The 21,139-nt window shown below is 40.1% G+C and overlaps 1 protein-coding gene across 1 annotated transcript; it reads right to left on the reverse strand.

Moving 5' to 3' along the window:
- Positions 1–1,182: 1,182 nt before the first annotated feature.
- LOC308398468 (uncharacterized protein) lies at positions 1,183–5,177 on the reverse strand (the record flags this gene model as incomplete). The annotated part of the gene is made up of 7 exons (XM_080885125.1): positions 1,183–1,195; positions 1,258–2,069; positions 2,172–2,876; positions 3,342–3,427; positions 4,268–4,402; positions 4,535–4,675; positions 4,826–5,177. The coding sequence occupies 7 exons, from the start codon at positions 5,175–5,177 to the stop codon at positions 1,183–1,185; spliced, it is 2,244 nt and encodes a 747-aa protein (XP_080741251.1).
- Between the last annotated feature and the right edge of the window lie 15,962 nt (positions 5,178–21,139).

Below are 21,139 nucleotides of genomic sequence, written 5' to 3' on the forward strand. Positions count from 1 at the left end.
CAGACTTAACCATTATTCCACTCTCAGGTAAATTCTTAAATCCCAACCTTCCACCACAGTATACAATATATCAATAAGAATAAATAAATACATAAATACATCTTCACATTTACATATTAATAAATACTTCACACTTTAATGTTACACCAAACCCAATATTATAAAAACCCAGAAACCCAAAGCACAAAAAGATTCACCACACTCTTTACCCATGGTCTCTCCCGGAACCTTTAAATGGTGTCTGGACCCCCGGGGAAACATTTGCCCAAACACCTTGAAGAGGACACAGGCAAGAAAGGTGAGTAATCATTAACTTACAAACACTTATTTGCACCACTTTTATCCCTAGATTTCACACACACATTTGCCTTAGTTTTCCTTATTGGTAAACCTTAATCACAATCTCAATCACCATTCTTCTCTCCTGACAGACAACCACCACATTCCTTGATGAGGAGCAGCTGTGCAGGATCTGAAACAAGGCCACCAACTGATTTTAAAATTCCCAATAAATAGTCAATAAATATTTAAACTTCTTGTGTGCAAATCCATGCTTAAAGTGCAATGCTACATAAAGTGCTTGATAAGGTGCTTTTAATAAAGTGAAAGGTGTGCTCTAAAGTGCTATACAGACAATACAATATAAATAAATGCAGTAAGGGAGTCCTCTTCCTTACATTTCCTCCTCCCTCTCTTAAGCACGAAGTGCTTCAGTCCTCTGTCATCCTAGATAAACAATCAGCAACCACATTTGACTTCCCCGGCCTATACTGGACCGTAAAGTCATAAGGCTGCAGAGACAGGTACCATCCTGCAATGCGGGCATTCGCATCCCTCATGCGGTTCAACCACTGGAGGGCACGATGATCAGTCTCCAGAGTGAAGTGACGTCCCAGAAGATAATACCTCAAGGCCTCAATAGCCCATTTCATGGCCAAGCACTCTTTCTCCACCGTCGAGTACCTCGTCTCCCTGTCGAGTAGTTTCCGACTCAGAAACACCACAGGCCTTCTTTCACCATCCACCTCTTGCTGAAGGACAGCACCAAGGCCAACTCCCGAAGCATCAGTTTGCAAGATGAATGGCTTGTTGAAGTCTGGACTGTGTAGAACTGGATGTGTGCAAACTGCTTCCTTGAGGTCTCTGAATGCTCGCTCACAGTCTTCTGTCCAACGCACTTTGTTAGGGGCTGAGCCTTTTGTGAGGTTATTAAGTACAGTGGATCGCTCTGCAAAAGAAGGTATGAATTTCCGGTACCAGCCTACTAGACCCAGAAAACCTCTCACCTTCCTTTTAGTTGTCGGAACTGGGAAGGACTGAATTGCTTCAATCTTTCCAACCTGCGGCTTTATCTTCCCAGAGCCAACTACACAGCCCAAGTACTCCACTTCTCTCTTGGCTATGGAGCACTTCTTGGGATTGATAGTCAGTCCAGCCATTCTGATGGAGTGTAGCACCTTCTGTAGGTGAATGACATGCTCTTCCCAGGACTGGCTGTACACCACCACGTCATCCAGATATGCTGCAGAGAATGCTGACACATCTCTCAGTACATGGTCCATTAATCGTTGGAATGTCGCTGGTGCACCTTGAAGCCCAAATGGCATGACTTTAAATTGGTACATACCAAAAGGAGTTTTGAAGGCTGTCAGCTCTCTCGCTTCTGGCGCCAAAGCCACTTGCCAGTATCCTTTACACAGATCAAGTGTTGTAATGTACCTTGCTGATCCAACTCTCTCCAGCAGGTCATCCACCCTGGGCATTGGGTAGGGATCAAACTTGGATACTGCATTCAAATATCTGAAATCAATACAGAATCTCAGGGTGTCATCTTTCTTTGGTACCAAAACAATCGGGCTGCACCACTCACTGCTTGACACCTCAATGATTCCCAGGTCCAACATCAGTTTTATTTCTTTCTGTAGCACTGGCACCAACCGTTCAGGAATTCTGTAACTCTTTTGTCGAACGGGTGCATCCTCCTTCACCCGTATCTTGTGCTGAACCAGTGATGTGAAGCCTGGTGTTTCTCGAAAGAGCTGTGGGTCCACGAGTGGTTTTATATCAGCCTGCTCAGTAGGAGACAAATGAGAAAGGTCAACTGAAGCACAAACTTGAATGTTAGTTGGAAAGAACTTCTCAGTCACCTCCTCATCCTTAACTGAACGCACCAGTAACTGATAGACCGGCTCTTGTCGGCTGTGGAATGCCTTCAACAAGTTCACGTGAAATGTCTGATATTTTTTAACTCTTTCTGGCATATTCAGCTCATAAGTGACTTTACTCACTTGTCTGATGATCTCGTATGGTCCATGCCATTTTGTCAGCAACTTGTTATCGCTAGTGGGAAGCAATAACAGTACTTTCTGACCTGGAAGGAAGACCCTATCCCTGGCCTTCTGATCATACCAAGTCTTTTGATGTTTTTGTGCAGCTTTCATGTTGTCTTGCATCAATGATGCCATTTTCTCCAACCTCTCTCTCATGGTGATGACGTAGGCTGCGATGTTTTCGCCCTCTGCTTTGGATTCCTCCCAGCAGTCCTTAAGCAGATCCAGGGGGCCTCTCACTTGGCGACCGTATAAAAGTTCAAAAGGCGAGAAGCCAGTGGAAACCTGCGGGACCTCCCGGTAGGCGAACAGAAGGTAGGGCAGCCATTGATCCCAGTCAGAACCTGTGTCAGAGACAAACTTGCGCAGCATACTTTTGAGAGTCTGGTTGTATCTCTCCACTAGCCCGTCCGTTTGGGGGTGATAAGGGGTGGTCTTAAGTCCCTTTATCCCTAACAACTTATAAACCTGCTGCAACAACTTGGATAGAAAGTTCGTTCCACAATCTGTCAGAATTTCTCTTGGTATGCCTACCCTAGAGAAAAGCTGCAGAAGACAATTAGCAATGTGACGAGCTTTAATTGATCTGAGTGGGAAGGCCTCAGGAAACCGTGTTGCATAGTCACATATGACTAATATGTAGCGATGACCGGTGGAGCTCCTCTCTAAAGGGCCCACAATATCCATGCCTAGCCTCTCAAATGGTGTTTCAATAATTGGCAGTGGTTGCAACTGGGCTCGCGCTACTCCTTTGCCTGAGGTCAACTGACATTTTTCACAGGAACGGCAAAACTCAGAAACCTGGACATACATCCCTGGCCAAACAAAACGGCTGCTGATCCTATTCAGTGTTTTGTGAAAAGCCATATGACCTGCCCATGGAATTGAATGACCCAAATCCATAACTTTGTCTCTGAACTGTTGTGGGAGTGCCACAGCTTCGCACTTCCCCTTTCTCTGGTACAAGATGCCTCCTTTAATCAAGTAAACAGTGTCTGCAAGACAGCTTACCTGACCTTGACTAGCCCCCTCTACCTCTGTTACCTTCTCAAACCAGGGTTTTAGAGTAGGGTCGCTTCTTTGGAGTGCACCTAAATCTGAGGGAACATCAAACTCAAGTTGGTTATTTGGCTTAGGGAACAATGCTGTACCTTTTTCCCCTGAGCCTTTGAACTTTTCTCTTCTTTTCTGAGCCCTAGACTTCCTAATCTTCCCTGGCTCCGTTTCGAGAGACTCCTCAAAAAAGGGTAGTTCTTGCATCATTTCCTTTGCACTTTGTGCTCTTGTGACTACATGACAGGATTTAAATGGCTCAACTGTCATATCTAGAGGAAGTGAGCTTCCAGATTCATCACCTAAGCCTTGAATGTCTTTCTCAGCACTCACTTGAGGGTCATAATCTGACTGGTGTATTAGATCAAAAAGAGTGGGGATGTCATTACCAAGTATCACTGAATATGGCAAACTGGGAACAACAGCTACCACTAACAAGCAGGTTTGACCTCCTACTGTCAGGTAAACCTCAGCAGTGGGGTACCTGTGTTCGTCTCCATGCACACAACTTATTGTAGCCCCAACCCCACTTAGCTTTTCTCCTGAAATTATGCTAGAGTGTACAAGAGTCTGAAAGCACCCAGAGTCAAGCAAAGCTTCCTCTTTACGCCCATTAATTAAAACAGGGACAGTACAAGCTTTCTTTCCTACTGGCTCTGTGGCTGGTCTTGGAACTGCACATAAAAGAGATGGTTTTGACTTAAGTGCAGGGCAAAATTGTTGTGTATGGCCAAAGTTATGACAGTGATAACATTTAATATCCTGAACTGAAGACTTAAAGGATTTCTTCACATTGTGAGGTCTATGGGAAGGGAGCTGCCTAGAACTAGAAAGATTTCTAGCCTGAACTTGACCAGAACCCTGTTCACCCCCAATGGACTTACTTGGTTGGGCGTAGTGGGTCTCCCGGCTGAAGTAGGTGCTCTTGCTTCCTTTTCTGGCTGAAGTGAAAACCTCTGCGAGGCTAGCTGCTTCCTTTGCAGTCTTCGGGTCATGCTCACGTATCCAAATCTCCAGCTCTGGATTAACCATTCTCAAAAACTGCTCCAGAATTATCTGCTCAGATATTTCTTCTACAGTTGATTTTTCAGGTTTAATCCATCTTGAAAACAGGTCTTTCAATCTTACATAAAGTTCACGTGGCGTCTCACCTGGCTCAACTTTCAGAGATCTGAAGCGGCGTCTGTAGGTGTCAGCAGTGATCTCATATTTTGCCAGAATTGCCTCTTTCACCCTATCATAATTCTCAGAGTCTGTTAAATCCATAAGAATGTAGGCTGTGTGGGCTCTACCTGTCAACAGGGGAACCAGATGAATAGCCCACTCATCTCTGGGCCATCGACACACGTTTGCCATTCTTTCAAACGTAGTCAGAAAATGTTCAATGTCATCTTCTGGTGACAGAGGAAAAAGTTTTGGTTCAATTAAAGACCTGGACCCACTGGCCACTGGAATGTCTTCACCATTGAATCCAAGTTCTTGTTCTTCAGATGTTGTAGGGGGCGCTGGCGCCTCTGGTGGGTCAGGCTTATCAGTTACAGCGTTAACTTGTAGCTGGATTTGCTGAAATTGATGCTGCATGCCTTTCCACCTTTGCTCCTGACGTGACAAATCCTTCTCCCACTTTTGGTCTCTGGCTGCTTGAGACCGCATAAGAGATTTCACCAACCCTGTTAACTCCTCCAATTTGTTCTCAGGGCTTGTTGCTGCCATGGCCTCTAGCTCAGATGAAGCTCCAACTCCTTCATCAGGCTGCTCCTCTTGGCCTGGCTTTCTTCCACCTCTTGTCATCATCTTCTCACTGTGGCATGAGTGACACACTCCTGACACCACTTGTAACAGGGCAGCCCTTAGCGGCTGGAAACACAGTGAGACAGACCAAGGCAAGTGTAGTGGAACAAAGTATTTATTTGCTATATGGCTCTCCTTAAACCAATTAACTTGTCGAGCTTCTTCACAGCACAAAAAATCCCCCTCTAATGACAACTGGCAGCCTTAAATATGTTCAGCTGTCACAGACTTAACCATTATTCCACTCTCAGGTAAATTCTTAAATCCCAACCTTCCACCACAGTATACAATATATCAATAAGAATAAATAAATACATAAATACATCTTCACATTTACATATTAATAAATACTTCACACTTTAATGTTACACCAAACCCAATATTATAAAAACCCAGAAACCCAAAGCACAAAAAGATTCACCACACTCTTTACCCATGGTCTCTCCCGGAACCTTTAAATGGTGTCTGGACCCCCGGGGAAACATTTGCCCAAACACCTTGAAGAGGACACAGGCAAGAAAGGTGAGTAATCATTAACTTACAAACACTTATTTGCACCACTTTTATCCCTAGATTTCACACACACATTTGCCTTAGTTTTCCTTATTGGTAAACCTTAATCACAATCTCAATCACCATTCTTCTCTCCTGACAGACAACCACCACATTCCTTGATGAGGAGCAGCTGTGCAGGATCTGAAACAAGGCCACCAACTGATTTTAAAATTCCCAATAAATAGTCAATAAATATTTAAACTTCTTGTGTGCAAATCCATGCTTAAAGTGCAATGCTACATAAAGTGCTTGATAAGGTGCTTTTAATAAAGTGAAAGGTGTGCTCTAAAGTGCTATACAGACAATACAATATAAATAAATGCAGTAAGGGAGTCCTCTTCCTTACATTGCTACAGGGTGCAAGTAAGAAGCATGTAGCCTTGATGTTGGGTGGAAGCTGGTAAAAGACATATAGATCGCATGAGTTTAGTTCACTGTAAATCAGAAACACAAACAAAGAAGACAGAGGGGAAAAAGTAAGATTATTTCTTCATCCACCCACACAAAACAAATGCTCTGAAAAAAACAGCAAAACTCACAAGAATAATAGGGGATTTGATTGGCAGGTGCAATAATTCAACCAAGAGAATTCATCAGTGATTTCTAACAGCTGTGTGTGTGTGTGTGTGTGTGTGTGTGTGTGTGTGTGTGTGTGTGTGTGTGTGTGTGTCGGAGAGACAGCTGTATAAAGCATGGTATAAAAAGCGTTGTTGTCTTCCTGGCAGCATAAAACTGGAAGAAAAATCTACTACTGTGAAACTGACAAAACAGCTTAAATCAAGACTGAAACGTTGTCTCTCTGTTTGTGTGTGTGTGTGTGTGGGTGTGTGTGTGTGTAGGACTGACAAGCTGTCAGTACTGTGTGTGCAATTGAAAAGAACAGCAAGTCTGCTGAGAGTGCGGTGTCTGTGTGTGTGTGTGTGTCTGTGTGTGTGTGTGTGTGTGTGCTTTCTACCATTATCACTTTCATTCCCTATTCTTTTTTTCCTACACACCACATTGGTCCACCACTGTTCCTCTCTCCCCTGTCCATTTAGTTTTAGAGAGAGAGAAAGAGAAAGGTCAAGCTGCTTGTTTTCTCAGGCTTCAAGACAGCAAATACTCCTGGTACACCCATTTTTGTATTCTGATTTTGAATTTTTCATACCGTTCTTCTCTCTATCTATAAAAACTGAGCAGTTAGGGGTAATCATCACTTTTCTGTAAACCCAGTACAAAGAGTAAAGCTGCCAGATAACCTTGTAGCGAGGCACTACTAGATGGGCCATGTAGAGGTATTTGATTTTACCATCCAGTGCTTTGTGAAAGGAGGGACTGCTGAAAGAAAGGTGGGATGTGTGGCTAGAGGGCAAGTGGAAATAAGGAAAGATGGAAAGAATATAAAGGCTCACTCAAGTGTTTCCAAATACAGTAGTACACAGCCTGTTAGAGGCAGGGGTTAAAGCAGGATTTGGCAGGTGGGGGAACAGTCCAGTGGTGCAGCATGGGGGAAGAATTACTTAAATCACCTAATAACTTGTTCTATGAGCTCCAGCAGATTTCTCTTTGTTTACAGGCTGTGATCATTTGACCTGCGCTGCTACTCTGATTTTCACTGCGCTTTGTGGATTTAGCCAACAGAATTCAACCAGACATAAGCAGATGTTTCATGAGTATGAAAGATAGGATCTCATGTTTGCTGCCGTTGATTTAACTGATAATACTTCATGGCCTGCTCCAACAGCCGTCCAACATAGGTGCATAGCACAGTGCTGTAAACTAACCAGTATAACCTGCATTCAGATATACGAGATTATAACAGCTTATAACACAAAATCTGTGTATTTTTTTTGCAGGATATTTCTCAAAAACATGATTCAGCAACATGTTTGCTTCCAACATCTTACCTAAAACCTTTAAAATGAATCAGAACATTGTAAATTTATGTAGAACATTTTGTAAAACTGCACTTGCTGAGCAGTTCTTAGCTTTAAAAAGAATCTTTCATCTTCCTCTCCCGTCCTCTCTTTCTGACAGTTTTCACCATCTGTCATCATCACAAATGAACTTTTTTACTCGCTCTAGGATGTACAGCAGCTGTACATTCAGCTCACAGATACATTTTATGACAAACTGCACAGAAACAGATTGTGCGCTCGCTCATATTTGTTGAAATATGAAATTTCTGGCCACTTAAAATGTTTCTCTGTTTCTGCTCGCTACTCTTCTGTAGTGCTAGCTAATGGGATGTTATTATTTTCTTCTTACTAAGTGTCCCTTTGCCATCAATTGAAGCAATGCCAGGCTGCAACATACATAAAATTTAGAAGCTGCATTCAGGATTTGTCAAAATTACCTTTAAAAGTTCTTTAATTATATTTTACTGGCTAAAAGAACTGGCATCATTATTATGTGAACACAAAAAATGGCCTGTATTTGTATACGGGCCATTTTTACAGGCCAGATTATCTGATTAGCCAGATTATCTGGCTAATCCTACACATCCAGTCATCCACCCATTCACACACACACAGGTGGTGGCAAGCTACATTGTAGCCACAGCCATCCTGGGGCGCACTGACAGAGGCGAGGCTGCTGGACACTGGCGCCACCGGGCCCTCTGACCACCACCAGTAGGCAACGGGTGAAGTGTCTTGCCCAAGGACACAACGACCCAGACTGCTCGAACCGGCAACCTTCCGATTACAAGGCGAATTCCCAACTCTTGAGCCACGATCGCCCCAAAAAGTGATAATAATGCAGGATCCATTTTTTTACATGTTCACCTGCATGCCAAAGCCTGTTGACTACAACTTATTTGCTATTAAAAACAGGGATATTAGACATTAGAAACACACACACACACACATACACACACATACAAACATGAGTAACCACTCATGAACACCGGAACTTTCTTTGTTTAATCAGGGTTTCAGTCTACAAGTTACAGATGTCCCTTAAATGCCTCACATGTAAGCAATCAGTTGTGAAAGCTAACAGATTAACATATAACATTGCTGGTTTGAAAAGTAGACAACTTTTCAAGTATGCTAAACACATGTGTGTGTCCTGCTAATGAACACAAAATGCAGGAACTGCAAGGCAGCTGCTTGACAATTAAAAGGGAATTCATCTTGAACACATTATGGCAATGATCGTCCTCACAAAGACAGAAATGTTTGTGTCTGCTACACCCCTCACACAGAGAAATAGTTTCTGTGTGAGGGGTGAGTGTTCATCTGAATCGACCTCAAACTCTACACTGCGGTTACTTTAACTACGCTTGAAGTTGATTGAACGAGCAGTTATTGAGATGGGTGAATAACAGAGAGGCTCTCACACACATGTGAAAATATGTGCAAATATTATCTTTGTAGAGTTATTAACTATCACGACATAAAGTTGCACTAATCAATATTCTAACATCAACAAATGAAAGTGGGTAATTGAAACTCATTACACCAACTTCCCAAGTACCAAACAATCAACATCCACAACAAGCTGGTATACCAGAGTTGTTAGAGTGAACAGAAGGCACGTGACATTACACTTTATAAAAAGTGATAAGTATGTTTTTTAGTTCTGTGAAAATGAAATTGAAGATTTAATTCCATGCTTCAGTTTTAGGTTCCTGATATTGTGCATACTGGCTTACACTGAGATATTTAAAGTGCATCCACACAGGGAGAGATTTGCAACAAAGTACTAACTCGAGACAGGCAAAATAGCCACTGCAACGCAAAGTGCGTGGGTCCAGAGCTAAACCTATTCAACTTCTTGGCAAATAATTAAAGAAGCTACTAATGACGGAAAATAATGTTTTTGATTGACATATGAAAGGGTGATAAATACATTACACAGTTACCTAGGCAACCACAATGTCTCAGGTGCTTCTAACCAATCATCAGCGATAAAGTGATGCACGATAAACGAGCCACTTCCTGTGTGGATTCCCCTTTAAAGAAAAGAACAACTTTCTATGTTCTTGGTTGCTCCACTGAGTCAAAATATCAGCTATGAAAAGAGTCTGTGTCTACAGCTCGTTTCACTGCCAAAATGAGTGTTTCTCAACTATCTAATGACCAAATCAAACCTTTTGTATTTTGGTATTTCAGACTGGATACTGAAGACATTTCGGTGAGAATATAGAAAGGATGGTGCAGGAGTGATTTGAGAAGTTTCTAAGAACATCTTGGTTTCTACATTTGATGTGCTACTTTGGCTGCTCCCTCGTTAACAAGGGTTCGCCACAGCGGGTAGTTCCCCATGTTTGATTTGGCAGATTTTTACACTGGAATGGCCTTCCTGGCACAACCCCGAAGGGATTTGTGTCTCCTCCCGCGGTCAAACCGGGGTTCTTTCACTTTTTAGGGGAATGTGTGAGCCACTAGATACAATTACGTAAAGCTAAATTGTATTTAGTCTTGTCACAGATAATGACCCCCTGTGCCAATACATTGTGTCAGCACAAAAGAGTTCCAGATGCAGAACTAGTTTCTTTAAGCAAAGCGAGGCAAAAATCTCTATAAAAAGATTAACTGTCTATCACCTACTGTACAGAATGTACTGGAAGCAATGTGCTAATTATTGTGGGCCTGCAGTGTGATGTCACTGACATTATTCTCCAAATGTTCATCGGAATCATTATTGCTTTTTATTAGTTTTATAATTAACATATGGCGAATGATTTGCTGTTCAGTGATAATTCAGGCAGCTGTCTGCATGACATTTGGAGAGAGGGATACAGATATATGGTAATTGGATTTGTTTGCGTGTGAGCGCGTGTGCTTGTTGTGATATTTTGAGCCCCACTGGCACAATACTTATGCAACACACTTAAGAAGAGACGACTATTTAAATTAAAAGGGGGTTTTTTGTGGTTATTTATTGAAACTGGAACAAACGTTTGGTTAGAAAAACATAGAACGGCAATAAAAAGCTAACTTTTCTAATATTTGAAATCACAGCGCGTGTTCTCTTTTATCAAATAGTTTGAAGTACGGTGTCTTCTGAAGTGCTGTAAGCAAACACAGCAGACAGTGAGGAGACAACATAAAGGGGGTGAAAAAGATTAGTTTCCTCTTCTCATTTAGAATTCATCAAATCTGATTTTTTTTCCACTTCCCAGTATCCTTTTTAATGGAGCGTTCTGTCTCTCATCTTCAGCACTCCTTAACTTTTATCCCTTACTATGTTCACTTCTCTCTCTAAAGCTGTCAGAGAATGAGAGAAAAGATGTCTGGGAAAGGACAGGACGTAGTTAAGAGAAGCTGGGAAACATAAGAGGATAATTAGAGTACCCAGATGGCACTCCCTAACTAATAGTCCAAATTATCAGTAATGGGGAAGGTTAGGGAACAGAGCAGAAAGAAGTGAAATCTCACCATGGCAGCTAACTTGTTGCTGGAAAGGAAGCTAACAGCTTCTCATTGGGGGGGAAATTGGTAATAACGAACTGACAGACAGCCATCTTTAACCAATCATGTGTCAGAGGTTAATAAACCATGACACTGAGTCCAAGACAAAGTCGTGCCAGTGATTTCAGCTGCATTATCCTCTCAGTTCTATCCTCCGACGCCTTCCCAATACATATACTCAGATTGCACATGACACAGGTTGCTGTATCATGTGCAAAACAAATGCATAAATGGGTTCTCTCCAGCTTCACCAGGCATATAATATTCATATGTAACAGTAATGTTAACTCATAAATGATTTTTGTGATATGCAGAAGCTCTCAGTTTTATTCTCTGCTAAGTAGTTACAATCAGATATATTCAAAATGGTATTTTGGAGGGAGAAAGATCAATATTCTGTCATTTATCAAACAATATCGAGACTCATTTCAAAGAAACTACAAAGAAAGCACATTTTTGCCTCTACATATAACTTTCCTTAACCATAAACTATGCCCTGCAAAGTTTTAAGTTACCCGAGACTGCGCCTGTCAGCCCAGCACAATGAGGGTGCACGGAATGAGGTTTGTGTTTCTGCTTGTCACACTGACTGATCTCACAGCGTGTTTTGCAGATTATCTGGAAGGACACGTAGTGCTTCAATGTTTTCAATGTCATTTTTCAAATCTGCGAGCACCGTGAGCAAAAACTGATTTACGAGAAATGCATTGGCGAAATCGCAGCGATATAACAAAAAAAAGTGCAAGTGAAATGAAAAAGAAAACAGAATGAAGACGGGGTTGTTGTTTTTTTACTTTTTTGGTTGGGAACCATTTATTACTGCACCCAGTTTTGAAAGATAACAGTGGAAAAGTTAAATGGGGACTGGGGGATTGTAACTGTTGCGATTGTGACTTTTTCACTCCGCAAGTAACATATTCAAACTTTTTTTTGCCTCTCAAAAGTGCAGTTTTTAAAATGGAATTACATAAGATCTTTTATAGCTCTCACTTCACTTTGCTGCACCTGGCAGGTCAGCAGGGATGACGTTTTGACTGTATAATCCCTGCATTACTGAAATGAAGATATCCACAATTTTGACTCACAACATTCGCAGGATTTCACTGTGTGGGCTGTTTCACCTGGCAGAGGGCCAGTGTTGCGGGACCACAGACAGATCCCACACATACGAGGTCAGAGCAGATATTTGACTCTACCCTCCTCTGGCTTCTCTTCTGAAACATACCTCAGCAGAGCACAGTGAACTTGCCACTGAGGTTACGCTTAAACACACACACACACACACACTCTAAGACGCTTCTGTACGTGTATGGTTCCCCCTGAAGGAATGAATGAAGAAAGAAGCTCTTGAATTGACCTTTTTGGTGTAAATTACCATGCAACCGTTGTATAGTTTTACAAATTGCTGTGATTATTCTGGAATTGGAAACCCTGATAAATGAGCAGTTTTCTGTGAGTATTTCAGTTCACCCTGGCTACATGTAGAATGTAGCCAAGAGTTAAGTCCCCATGTATAAATCCTCATGAGCTTCTAAATGTGCCTTAGTGTTACATACACATGAATAAATTACCGTAAAACAACAACATTTATTTTGCAGAATGAAGATGAAGCAGGCCCGCCTGCCAAAAGAAGAGCACACACAGGCTTAATCGAGCAAGCAGCTTTTCAGGAATCAATTCAGTTAACCAGCAAACACAAAAAAGTTTTGTTATTATGCAGTGCAATATATTTAATTCTCCCAAGACATATGCAACATGTGCTCTAATTAGCCAGCTCTCCTGTCTCCTCTTTAATTTTGTTGTTTGAGTCAAATACAGGCCTCCATAACTCAGGGGACAGGACAGATTGGGCCTGTGGAAGAAGTATCAAAGCACAACTGAGGCAACAATGTTGTTGCAAATCGCTGTGAGGGCTAAAATAAGTATCCGGTGTATTTAAAGCCCGGGTAAAGCCATGGACTGATATTTTTTTCTGTAACTGATATTTAGTCATGCTATTATATTGATATTTTTCTGGTGTTTTTAAAAAAAATAATTCCTTTTGTCTATAAAAAGCAAATAAACACTCAGACCGCTCTCATTGTACAGGTGCCGGACAAGTGGTTCCACCAACTTGTAGCACTGAGTACTCTTTCTTTGCTCTCCATAAATGGTTCCCCAGCTTATCAGCAACCTTATCAGTAACCAAAAAATCAAACTTATTTTCAGACACGAGGAGGTAATATCTGTGTAATGTGTCCTACATGCATTTTGGGCTAACAGTTCCTGTGTCATTGACATCTTCATTGGGGAATGCCAAATAGGCAAACATTCAATAAACAGACAGGCCTCTGTGACATGTCGGACAGTAACAAGTTAAAAATTACCAAAGTGAATAAAATGTGGTCGGGTGACAGCTGGTGGCCAGAAATTAAAAACAGCAACAGACTAAATAAAATCACAAGAATAATGACACATAGAAACACGATTATGGATCAAAGCCTCAAAATATAATAGAATAAGCAAGAAATCAAAACAGGAAATCCAGAACTTTGTTAGACTTTGTTAGACTTTGTTTACTTTTTTTACAGTATATGTCTTTTTCTCCTGGAGTGATAGATCTAGCCAGCAGTCAGTCATTCAGGTCAGCTGAGATCTCAGGAAAACCACTGCACTTCCTTCTGACCTACACTAATCTCTCCTGTGGTTCTGTCTTCCGACACCATTATTTAATCTCATATTCCATCTTGAATGTCATTTTACTATCCAATGTATTTATTGTTTTATCTTTTTTGGGTGACAAATGCAAATTCCTGTTACCTGCATAGGAACATTTCATTGTGGGAGATGCAAAACAGCTCTTTATCAAGATGTCACTGTGCAAGGAAAATGAAACTGCATTCAAGTGTTTGTGTCACTGGCAGTCGATGTTTGGTGTCTTGCAGAGAACAGCTGGCACGTCAGTGCTACCTGTAAATGCTTGCAATTCCCTTGTGTGTGTGTTTGTGTTTTCTGAATTGCCCTGTTAAAAAGATTAAAAATTGTGATGCACATCCTTTTCACCACAGCCATTTCCAGAAATATATTTCTAATCAATTCAGTTCAGTTTGTTTCATATATTGCCAATGCACAACATCAGCATCTTTGTCTAGCACAGAAAGATTTTAAAATCTTCTGACAGCATCATGCTCATCATAAAATAATTTTTTTTAACTTTTTGTTGCACATTGGTGAACCTGTCACCATCCTTACTGATCTAAGATGCTCTTTTCATACCTTGTCATGTTAATGAACTGTTGCCAATTAACCTAATTCACTTATTGAACCTAACTCCTTGATAGCTGGTTCGATTCCAGCCGGAGACACAAATTTTACAGTTTCATTTCTTGTGGCTCAAATAAAAGGATCATTTTATCTGCCACAGCTGCCCTTGTAAACAGAGATGCACACAAAAAGTGTCACATTTGTTTTGTAACTACCTTTTTTTTGGTATTTATACGTCAATTTGAAAAAATAACAAAAAATAGCTATGGTTTCTGCACCTTGTGTTTTTTTTGTTGATTTGTATAATTGATTTTTTTTCTTTCTTTTTAATAATTGAGCTTGATAATGCAAATTTACCTTCATAGTGCAGGTTCACCTTGGAGACATGTTCACACAACTGTGGATGTGAATGCACATTGTGCATTTGGCATTTTGCCAAACAGGGTAATTGTGCGGCATCTGACAAGTTCCCGAACCACTGAGTTTTAATCATGATGAAATGACGGCCCTGGCAAGGTGCAAAGCTGTATTCTTCCACAGATTCATTGATAGTGCTGATTTAGCAGGCCTAGAGGCGTGATTAAATAATTGAGTTGCTGTGGGTGTTTATAATAAGAAGTTATTTGAAATCGACGTGGAGGTCAGCGGTTAGTTGTCCCTTCCTTTAACCATGCTACTAATAATACAGCTCCACATATCGTCACCTTCAGTGGCTTTTTCACATAAGCAGCTGAAGGAGTAAAGGCTTCGGTTGGATGCATGTGTTCTGTATTTAATGAAGCACACATAGGCACCGAACCTCACTTCATTCACTTTAATGATTTACACCTAATGCCACACTGGATTGCCTTTTCCTTATTTAATTTTTTGTTCTTCATTTGATCCCATTCACCTAAAGAGGAACCTGTTTGTTTCTTGTTTGCATAAAGAGTGCTAAAAAGCTAAGCTAAATTAATCCCCAATTAGGAGTCTGACCAAGATAAGTTCAGGCTCGCTCTAATCTAGCCTTCCTGGGTCTCATTTGTCCTCTAAGTCACTAATTTAGTCTGGCACGTCACCTTAACGACCAGTCCCACTGCAATAAATACTGAATAAGCTATAAAGACAAATCCTAATGCTGATTAGCTCTTTTCAATGTCTATATTTTACAGACATGTTGTCATTTAGCCAGAGGTGGGAAGTAACAAAGTACAAATACCTTGTTACAGTACTTAAGTAGAAATTTCAGGTATCTGTACTTTACTTGAGTAATTTATTTTTCTGACTGCTTTTTGCTTTCACTCCCTGCTTGTTTGAACAAATTTCTCTATTTTCTTCTCCTTACATTTTTAAAACAGACTCATTACTTTTGGTTTGATACATTTGAAAGAAGTTGTTATTTCATGTCACTGCTAACCTCCAAACATCAAACCGACTTGAAGCTGTAACTCATGAAAGGCATTTTTGTTCATGTATTAATGAGCAGGAGATGAGAAAAGGAGATGCAAGAGGCAAAACTGTAAGGGGTTAAAATTATTTGTTCCTATTTTTTGTTTTCTTTTTCTTGCATAACATCGGAACAACTTCAAATGTCCATAAATTGTGGTTGTGGAACTTATCTAAAATCTAGCTAGCCCTACAGAAGACAAGCGGAGTAACGTGTTGTGGCAGGTAATTTCAAATGCAACGTTTCTATCAGCTTAATAAACATTAGCAATCACACAAATTGTTTGTGTGCAGTTTGTGTGATTCTAACTGAAGGTCCCGCTGCTGTATTTGACAGGGAGAGAAAAGAAAGCGAGTTAACTTCACTTCATAAACACGGGACAGGCGGGGAAGAAGAGAGGTCATATTTAAAGATAATAACTTTAAAGCATACATGTAAGTCCTTGTGTTTTTAAATCAGATATTGAGTCTGTAGATGTGACACTTTATATTTTCATATTGTGAAAAGTCCTGCAAATCAAACTGAGGTACACTAACTGTGTTATTTAGAGGCTGCATGAAAATTATCTGCAGGTTAGTGCAGGATAAACAGGTTAGTTTGCTGCACTGTGATGGATTTAAAGCAAAGAACAGTGTGTGACTGGTTCAGAGCGGCTGTGGTTTCATGGTCAGTGTGTAGCAGAGATTCATATGAAGTTAAACTAATAATGCTGAGATACATTCGCTGAATTCAACCTTCATACCAACTTTATACTATCTAGAAAATAAGACAGCATAAACAGTGTGTACTGTCAGTGTAGAGGATGGAAATCAGCCAGGACAACTCATTAAACATCTGCTGACATCTGGTTAAATTCAGGTGTGCAAATCCACAAAGAGCAGCAGGTCAGCTGATCACAGCCTGTACACTAAGGAAATCTATCGGAGCTCTCGATAGAAATTATTGTTGTCATTCTTTTCCCCACACTGAGCCACTACAAGTGATTTCCCCACCTGCTGAATCCCACTTCAACCATTCATTCATTTTCCTGTTTAGAGACAAAGCCACCCTCTACAATGTAGGCAACAGAAACAAGCTATTTTTCATTTTCCTATTTTTCATTTTATATTTTGCTTAACTAGTTCAAGCTGAGTACGTTTATTAGAATTAACATTTACACAAAAATAAAGTTTGTATTTCTGTCTACTAATATTATTTTATTATTACATTAATATAGCACAAGCTTTAGTTAGCTTTGCACAAAATTAGGTGTTAGAAATGTTCTTTAAGGAGTTCAGAGCCGGTACTTTTTCACTTTTACTTGAGTAAATTGGTTGACTCAGTACTTCAACTTTTATCTGAGTATTTTTAATACTAGTATGTTTACTTCTACCAAAGTACAGCATGTCTGTACTTTTGTCACCTTTGCATTTAACATTGATTGATTTCTTCACTCAATTGCAGCTGCCGATACTTGCTCATCAGCCACTGAATTTTTTGATAGTAACAATTGATAGGTTTGTAGCTTGAACCCATCCGCTGGAACGTTGAAGACAATATAATTACACTGCAAAGCAAGACACAAGTAGGCAAGCTTCTTCATGTTTCTCGTGCACGGGAGAGAACCGGACAGGCACCGTTCCTTCGCTTGACCCCAGTTGCTCTCGTCCGTTCTCCCATACCACTGTTCTTTTATTGAGGTTACATGAATATGCATAAGTTCATTAACATATGACGTCTACATACACACAAAGAGTACCTTGCCTGTGTGTGTGTGTGTGTGTGTGTGTGTGTGTGTGTGTGTGTGTGTGTGTGTGTGTGTGTGTGTGTGTGGACTGCTGATCAAAGGGTCAAACATCCTTGGTCAGGAAGAGGGTAGCCTCCCCCTCACCCTAGATGGTTCATCCTAGATAACACGGTGAGGAAGTCCTGCAGTTCATCTAAACAAAGAGCACTTAGACTAGAACAGACGCAACTACGTTAATCCTACCATAAAATAATAAGACACGGTATGACCTCTCATGCTCCCAAAGTGCTGTCTAATACACACAAAGTTTGCAGACTATCAAGGATCAAAACCTCTACCAATCTACAACTAATTACAAAACTCTAAGCATATATAAGTAAATATTTCTAAGCATAAATGACAATCAACAATACAAATCTAACAACAATTTTATTCAACTTCACTGAATCCACGATTAGATTGGGTTTTGCTTTAATTCAAAATGTTTTTACCGCTGCTTGTATGCATAAAGGCAGTGTTGGCGTTTTTAAGTTCAACTGAACTGAAGTGTACAGTTGACACTACAGCACAGCCTCATGGGAGTGAATGAAAAATGAATCTATTTTTTTGTGTCAGTGAACATGAATTTTCAAGCAAAGCATTTCAGTAGAAAACATATTTCATGTCAGAAGCACATAAATTATTTATAGAGAAAATGTGTCACCATGGCAAACGAATATAAAAAAAACAACTTGTATCGGTTGTATTTTAACCTAAATTATTATATTTTCTAAACCTAATTGATTCATTTTTAAAGGCCTACATTAAACTAAAGCTAACCAAGCAACATATTTGTAATTAATATAATATTAATATAATCAAACAGTGTGTGAAAAAATTGCAATGTGTATCACACTAGCTTGTTTTTTTAGGAAAGTGAGGACAACTTAAAAATGCTGTCTTTTTTTTACCATTTTATCAGCACACATGCGAGCAGACTGATGAAAAGTCATGCTGAGGAACATAAAACCTGAAAATTCATGTCCATCATTGATAATGGGCTGGTACTTATGTACTGCTTTTCTACTCTATTTAAACACTCAGAACACTTTTCATACTACAAGCCTCATTTTAACCTAACAGACTCACACTCACTCGCACTCCAATGGATGCATCTGGGGCAACTCAGGGTTCGGTATCTTGCCTAAGGTCTCAAACCACCAACCATTGATTAGTAGATGACAGAGTATAAGAGTATAATACAAACTGGGATGAAGACTATTAGAACTCCCATTCACAAGCATTTTGTCACTGATTAAGTTATTTTGCAGTGTTAAATGTTCTTGTGACGATGGCAATAGATGAAAAATTCATCGCTACATTGATGCCATAAACTTTCAACCTATCCAATATATTTCCATAATAGAGATATTTCTTTCACCACCAATGTGAACCTAAATGTGATAATGAATGAAAAACAATAGAATTACTAAAATCATTTGATTTGTCCTGGAACTAGAAATGTGTTTACGAAGTTTTGTGGCAATTTTTATGGAACATGGAATACAATTTTAGACGTCAAAGCAAAAACCCTCTGGTGGTACCAGAGTTAATGGGGATCACCAACATCAATAGGATTCATCATTTTGGTGAGTAAAGACATCTGTACCAAACTTAATGGGTATCCTTTAGTTAGTTACGATATTTCACTCTGAAGCGAAGCGATGGACCAACTGTCAGATGGCCCAAATGAGAAACATTGTTATCCACAAAGCTTTGGAACTTCCATGGCTGAAAATAAACCAGTTTTAAACCCTCACAACAACAAAAAATGTTTGTTTGCTTTATAGTCCAGGTTCGTATCCTCTTCTGTAGATTATTTAAATTGTTAATTTTCCCCATTTCAGAGCTGCACATATTTCATTTCATTACTTTTTGCCAGGAAAAGTCACATGTCCATTCAGTGAAACCAATCAGACCATTTGATGCAATTAATGAAGTAAGACTTTCACTGATGTCTCACAATTGTTACTATTTTTTTTTCTTTTTTAAACCTTCTGGTCTCCAGCCAATCTCAGCCACACAATACTTGCATATTAACACACACTGTTTGGATAAGGAATTGATTCTTTTGGGTCTGGCAAACAATATTTTTTTACATCCCGATCATTGAGTGATCTGCTCAGGATATTAGAAAGTCTCTTTTCAGCAGTGAATAGAGAGAGAGAGAGAGAGGACGGGTGGCCTTTTACTGGACTCCAATTGTCTAGACTTCACACACCAAAACCAGGTAAATGTCAGGTATTTCTGAAGAACGTCAGAAGCTACATTTCACTCCTCTTTATTCCATCTTTTTCCCGTCCTCCTTCTCCTTTCATGGACTTCACCTCTTTTCGATGCTTGTCTCTCCCAGATAATGTCAGCACCTCTGGGGTGAGCTGCAAAGTGTGATCCTCCCACCTTTTTCTGTGCCTCCACCCCTTCTTCCACTTCATGTCTCTTCTCATCCTCTCCCCTGCACCTCGTTTCTCAGATGTGCTTCTCCTTCCTTTTGATAAGCCCAACAGTGCCTCCTTTCTCTCTCTCTCTGGCTCTCTCTTAGAATTTAGAGGGGGATAAAAATCTCTAAGCTCTGAATTATCTGACTCTGCTAAAGGTCACAGTCCTAATCACCCCAGATGATTGTGAATGGAACCAGCAGCAGTCATTAGCAGCTTTCTGTCTGGAACCAAACTAAAAAAAAAAAAAAAAAGTATGACAAGAACACAGTTTTTACTCCAATTCAAAAAGCGACAGCTAGGGTGTCTGCTAAAAGGCAAGAGTGTGTATATTTTAAAAATACCACCCCTACCAATATATTCTAGGTGCATAGTTAATATCCCCTCTAACACATCTTTGTTTTGTGAAAATAACAAGGGGTGTAAAAATATGACTGAACAGATAGAAATTGTAAATAACAGTGACAGGAAAGGGTGTAAACAATGAGTGAGCAGTAGACAAAAACACAAAGGGTGCCTAAACACATCTCACCAGAAACAGCAGTCAGACAACACAACAACAAGGCAACAAGCTGAGACACACCTGCAAGTATAATACCATTCACACCATAACTGGAATCAGCATGATGAAAAACTCGGTAACAACTATGAGATATTAAAAATTATCACAGGAAATAAAGTCAAACAGTCCTAATGCTAAAAAGACAAAGCATTGGACTCTGTGTGTGCGGACGTCAGAGAAAAAGGTTCATGAAACAAAAGATAAACGTGTTCAAAGGACAAAGGCTATAAAGGTTGTAAAGAATGCGGATTTACTGTTTTATCTACCCCAGGTTTAGGTTTTTCTGGTTACCAACTTAATTTTAACTGCCAGTAAGAACTTGCATATCATAAGAGATAAGAGATTTCTGCTGAAATTCCTATTCAGGCGTCTACTTGCACCCTTAGATTCATTGCTGTTTTGCTTCTGATTTTCCACAGTAGTCTTTGCAGTGTCTCAGTACTGAATGACACCATAGAAATTTACCAAACCTGAACAATTGGGTTTAGGCATATATGCAAATCCACAGACTCGGTAACAACTATTAATTATTTAACAAAAACTAAAATGTAGAAGCAGTGTGTGGAAAACTAAGCAC

This window comes from Rhamphochromis sp. 'chilingali', assembly GCF_963969265.1.
Source record: "Rhamphochromis sp. 'chilingali' genome assembly, chromosome: 6".
NCBI classification, from domain to species: Eukaryota; Metazoa; Chordata; class Actinopteri; order Cichliformes; family Cichlidae; genus Rhamphochromis; species Rhamphochromis sp. 'chilingali'.